General features: G+C 27.4%; 1 protein-coding gene across 1 annotated transcript; it reads left to right on the top strand.

The window, feature by feature from the left end:
• The first annotated feature begins 1318 nt into the window (after positions 1-1318).
• On the top strand, positions 1319-1783 carry LOC127131925 (S-protein homolog 19-like). Its single transcript, XM_051060808.1, has one exon. The coding sequence runs from the start codon at positions 1319-1321 to the stop codon at positions 1781-1783; it is 465 nt and encodes a 154-aa protein (XP_050916765.1).
• The last annotated feature ends 3848 nt before the right edge of the window (positions 1784-5631 follow it).

Below are 5631 nucleotides of genomic sequence, written 5' to 3'. Positions count from 1 at the left end.
AGTGGATAAACTTTTTTGGTCAAATAATCTAGTGTTGAAATTTCTTTCTTTAAAATTAATTTAAAACATTTAAATTTAATATGATACAATATATTTATGTACTCTTGAAGATGCCAATTTAATACTCTACATTTTAATATATTATTTATTTAAATTATATATTTTATAAATTGATTTATCAATAAATTATTTTAATATTTATTTATTTAATAAATTATGTGTATAAATTTAAGTAATAAATATTTTAAATTAAAAAGTAACTTATTATATTTAAATATATAATTGAAATTGATATGACTATTATTATTTTAAAAATAATTATATATACATCCAATTTTGTGGGTTTGTAAATTTCTTTTAAAATTATTTATATACTTAGTAGATTATGAGTAATTTATTATATTAAAAACAACTATATATACATCCAAATATGTCATTTTTTAAATTTAATATTTATTTAATATACATCTAATTATGTTATTTTTTATTTATTAGAATATGAGTATTTATTTAATATTTATAATATGTATTTATTTGATATACACTGACAGTGGAATGATTTTTTACACTGTCAGTTAATCATAACAATTGATTTATTTAAAATGTTTGACTTTTATTTTAACAATTTAAAAAGTAATACAAACCGATGATTATGATGTATTGACAGTTTACATATATCTATATCTATATCTATATATATATATATATATATATATATATATATATATATATATATATATATATATATATATATATATATATATATATATATATATATATATATATATATATATATATATATATATATATATATATAGTTTAATGGTGATGCACTGAAAGTTTAAATTTTTTTTACACTGTCATCCAATAAAAAGATATCATTTTACGATATATCATTCGGTATTTTAAAATTTTCAGTCTCATTTGCTAGGATGCATGGTCGTAATTTGTTGACAGTGTAAAATAAATTTACACCGTCAGTGCATCTCCCATTTTCTCACATACATATAATTAATTAATTTTAAAATAATTATATATACATCCAATTTTGTTGGCTTGTAAATTTCTTTAAAGTATATTATAAAAAAATGGGATAATGATGAGAAATAATTTAATAATTATATAATATTTTTAGACTAAAATCACATATACTTAAAATCTATATTTAATATTACATATTAATTTTGCCCCCACATACTACATTTATTATACCTCCTAATACTTTGAATTTTTAAAGCAAAAAGTCCCCTATAAATAACAAAAAGTAAGTCATAAGTTTCATTACCAATACATCAAATAATCTATATATTATAGAACCATGATGGTTTCATCCTCCAAAATTGTGTTCTTGGTTCCAATGTTAATAACTATTCTTGTTGCTTTGCAGGTGACTAATGGTGAATATAAGTCTGAAGGTTTTTTTCCTGCCGTTAATGTTGCGATTAGGAACAACATGAGTGATACTCCATTACGTCTTCATTGTAAAGATAAAAATAAGGATGATGGGTTTCATACACTCAATTATGGTGAAATCCACAGCTTCTCTGTCGTGTATGTACCTTATGTGGGACATTGCTTATGGTTTTGTCGATTTTCATGGGGTCACTTTAAATGGGAAAGAGAATATCACTACTTTGACATTTTTGTACAAAACAGAGATGTCAAATATTGTCCAGCACACTGCAATTGGTCGATAAATCGTGATGGAGCATGTAGAATTACCGAAACATCTTTTGAATGTTTTCCATGGAATTATGATGAGAATAATGCTCTTAATGTGTAACTTCTGCATGGCCTTGTGAAATAATTCAAAGCCTTTCACGTGCTAGGATTCTCGTTAAAGTCAGAGCAAAATTCAATAATAAAAATAAATAAGCGAGAATAATGAAGATTAAGATTGAGGTTGAGCCGTTGCAATTAGATGTTTATGTATCAATTAAATTAATTAAATGGAACTAAATTTTGCTATATTAGTTGTTAGATATTTATCATTCGGAATTATAATTTTATAGTTTAAATTTCCTTCTAATTATTTATTTTGATATAAATAGGTCTTTTTTTATTAAAAAAAAGTTGATAAAATAAAGATATAAAGAATTGGATACATATGAGATATAATAGTGTCATGAAAGACAAAATTAGGAGTGTGCATTTGGATTAGGATTTGCCTAGTCGCTTTAAATTTTATTAAGTTGAGTTGATCTTCTATTCCCAAATTTTAAATTATAACAAAATCAAACTAATCCGGTTACTTATAAGTTTGATTCGTAGATTATGTTTTAAATAAAAAAATTAATATATTTTTTTAATTATATATAAAAATATATAATACTACAATTACGTATATTTTTTAAGACTCAAATTGGACCAAACATTTTATATAATGTTTAATAGAATTAATAATGATACAAAATTCCACAAAACATTTCATTTTCATAAGATAGGGAAGTTGAATATATATATATATATATATATATATATATATATATATATATATATATATATATATATATATATATATATATATATATATATATATATATATATATATATATATATATTGATAATCCTAGAAGCTTTGTAATATCGCTCCCATCAATTCCTGAATATTTTCAGAAAAACATGTTAATATCTCAAGTGGTTGAAGACATTGTTGAATTTAATATTCAAACTTATATGTTGATGCTGCCTGGTACATTCAAACTTATATATTCATGGACAAGACATTTATGACTAAAAATAATCAAGGTAATTAATCTTGATCATTTAATGTTTAAGGTTGTTGTTTACGGGCACTAGATTTATTTCCAACAGCACCAAACATTGCATTCTCACACCGATATTGTTAGTTATATTCAAATAATAGGAAGTGTCTACATATGGGTTGAAAAGAAGTTTCACAATATTGAGCCAAAATAATCAATTATTAATTTATTTATAAAAAATATTAATATTAATTAATACTTAAGCTTAATCATTAATTTCATATTATTAGAAATATTTGTTTACTTTAGCTTAATCATTAATTTCATGTTATTATAAATAATTTTTTTTTCTAATTGTCAATGTCATGTTTACAAAACTGGTGGACACCATAAAAATTTAAGGAAAAAAATTAATTTTTAAAATAAAATGACTAAAAGTTAAAAAAAATCATACTACCAAAAATATATTTAAGCTAAACTTTTAAAAAATAAACCAAAGAAAGTTAAAAGGCTACGCGAACTTGAAGTTGCTGGTTAATATTTATCCTTAAAAAATTGTCTCTAATAAAGAGGGGGATGTGTCCCACCAAAAGTTTCTAGTCAAAGAGTGATATTATTATTTGATAAAGAGTATTATTATTATTTGATGTATTTCATATACACTTAAAAATAATATCATCTTATAGTACATTCTTGAAATAAAATAATTATATATATTGTAATTAAATTATATATGTTTAAATTCTTTCTAAATATTTTTGAATAAATAAAGACTATATTAACAAATATATTGTTATTACAGTTAATTGTAATATTTGTATATGCAATTTAAAGATGAATAAGTGTGATGTTGTGAGTTCAAATTCGCGTTGTTACATTTAGATGTCTGTATTTAGATGTCCTGGCATAGCAGTCAGTTAAATTTGTTTAATGAGACTAAATTTTATATTAGCTGTTAGATATTTAATGTTCAAAATATTGAGTTTTATGGTTGAAATTTTCCTCCTAATATTTCCTCCTACGACACGATAGTTCTAATATTTTCTACCCACTTATAAGGTTGGCTCTAGGGTGTTTTGATAAAAGGTTCTTAGAGTCACGGACCTTAGCTAGATCTGCATCATGCAAAGGGTGAGCCATTTTATGACAAGATTTGAGAAAAATATCTACTCTAAGCGGAGTCTTCATGTTATCCATACGAGGTGTGCACCCCTGGGGCTAACGTTGAAATTCTGGTATGCAGATATCAGGTGTCCTATGAGATGTCAAGACACTGATATCTGAACAATAACTGAATAATTTACATATAGAGGAGCATAAAATAACATCACACACAAAGTTGTTAACTCAGTTCGGTGTACAATAACACCTACGTCCGGAGGCTACCAAGCCAGAGAGGAAATTCACTAAATAGTATTAGTTTGAAGATCTTTTGCAAACTATCTCCAATTTACAGTTGACACCCTAATCACTACCCGAGCTTAACTTCTATCTAAGATCCTTCTAGGTGTGAGACTTTTCTCACCTCCCTATCAATCACAACAGTGATAATTACACACTTACAAGAAATTCAGAAGTCACACTTCAAGGACACACAATCACTCAATGCTTAAAAGCTTGTGAGTGCTTGATAATGCTTACACCCAAATGCACAGTCCTACTCATATATCAAGATGATATTTGAGAGGCTCACAAAATACACAAAAACTCAAACCCTAATATGGTCAACTATCTTCTCTTCTTTGTACTGATTAGGTTTTGAGACATTGTATTTATAGCCATAAAATGCACTGGATTCCACGAGCACCAGCTGCACAACATTAGGTAATCTATCAAAATTTTCCTAAAATGTATTAACCTTTAGGAACCAGAATCTGTTAACCACAATTTGAATCTCTAATTCATGAATCACGAACGTCACAAGGGAAAGCATAATATTCCTAGAATATTTTATCGACAATTAACCCTACAAATGTTACCAAGGTAAAAATTTGTTTCAGATAAGAAGTCACAACCACATGTTAGGACATCTTGTTCAACATGTTGCAACTGAGTTAGTTTTACCAAAATTAATGTCAATCAAAACAACCAGGAATTAATAATCTCCTCATTTGCCAAATTTTGGCTAAAACAACCAAGTACACCTTGCCCACCTGTAGCATAGTTCCGGTTAACACCATAGGACTGAAATATCAATAAAACAAAATCAAACACACATATAAGTTATAGGGGTACTAAGGCAATCACATTAGTTGGAGTCAGTAGTCAGTACTCCCCCTCAAGGGAACATCCAACACACTATGAACTGTCCAAGTTGATACTGCAGAGGCCTATGCAGTAGAAGACCAATAAGCCTCTCAAATGAGAGAACCCAATGTTCTCCAAAAAAAAAATAATACAAACACGATGTTAGGACATTTGGTCTGACATTAGCATAAGCACCAACAGTAGTAGCAGCATCCACTAAAGCACAAATCAGGCATGACAATCAATCATGCACATCTCGGAGGCATATGCAGCGGTTAAAACCACTCCCTTAGTCACAACACCTTGTTAGACATCACAACACAAGCACAGTCAGACAATGGTTAGTGGTTAGTAGTTAGCACCCACATTAGTGGTTAGCACCCACAATACTCCCCATTTTTAGCCATAATCTGACAAAGGTAAGCATCTAACCAAAAACTGAAACAAAATCATATTCATACAGTGCAAGAACCCTCACAAGGCGGCACACAAGGGTGCAAATATCCTGGTCACAGACCAAAAATACCATAAAATAAACAAACATAACACAATAAGACTGCAATCAGATATCATCCTGACTATCTGAGTCAGTTGTTGCATACTCTTCTCCTTCATCTTCTTTCTCTTCATCAGCATCATCTTCACCAGCATACTTTTATCACCAGTTGCTTCATTGGCA

The sequence above is a fragment of the Lathyrus oleraceus genome, chromosome 3 (assembly GCF_024323335.1).
Source record: "Lathyrus oleraceus cultivar Zhongwan6 chromosome 3, CAAS_Psat_ZW6_1.0, whole genome shotgun sequence".
Taxonomy (NCBI): Eukaryota; Viridiplantae; Streptophyta; class Magnoliopsida; order Fabales; family Fabaceae; genus Lathyrus; species Lathyrus oleraceus.
The sequence above is the reverse complement of the archived record's forward strand: the minus strand, read 5'-3'. Positions and strand labels throughout refer to the sequence as shown.

Excerpts from the sequence above, each read along its gene's own strand:
- LOC127131925 (XM_051060808.1), top strand. The coding sequence starts at position 1,319 with ATGATGGTTTCATCCTCCAAAATTGTGTTCTTGGTTCCAATGTTAATA.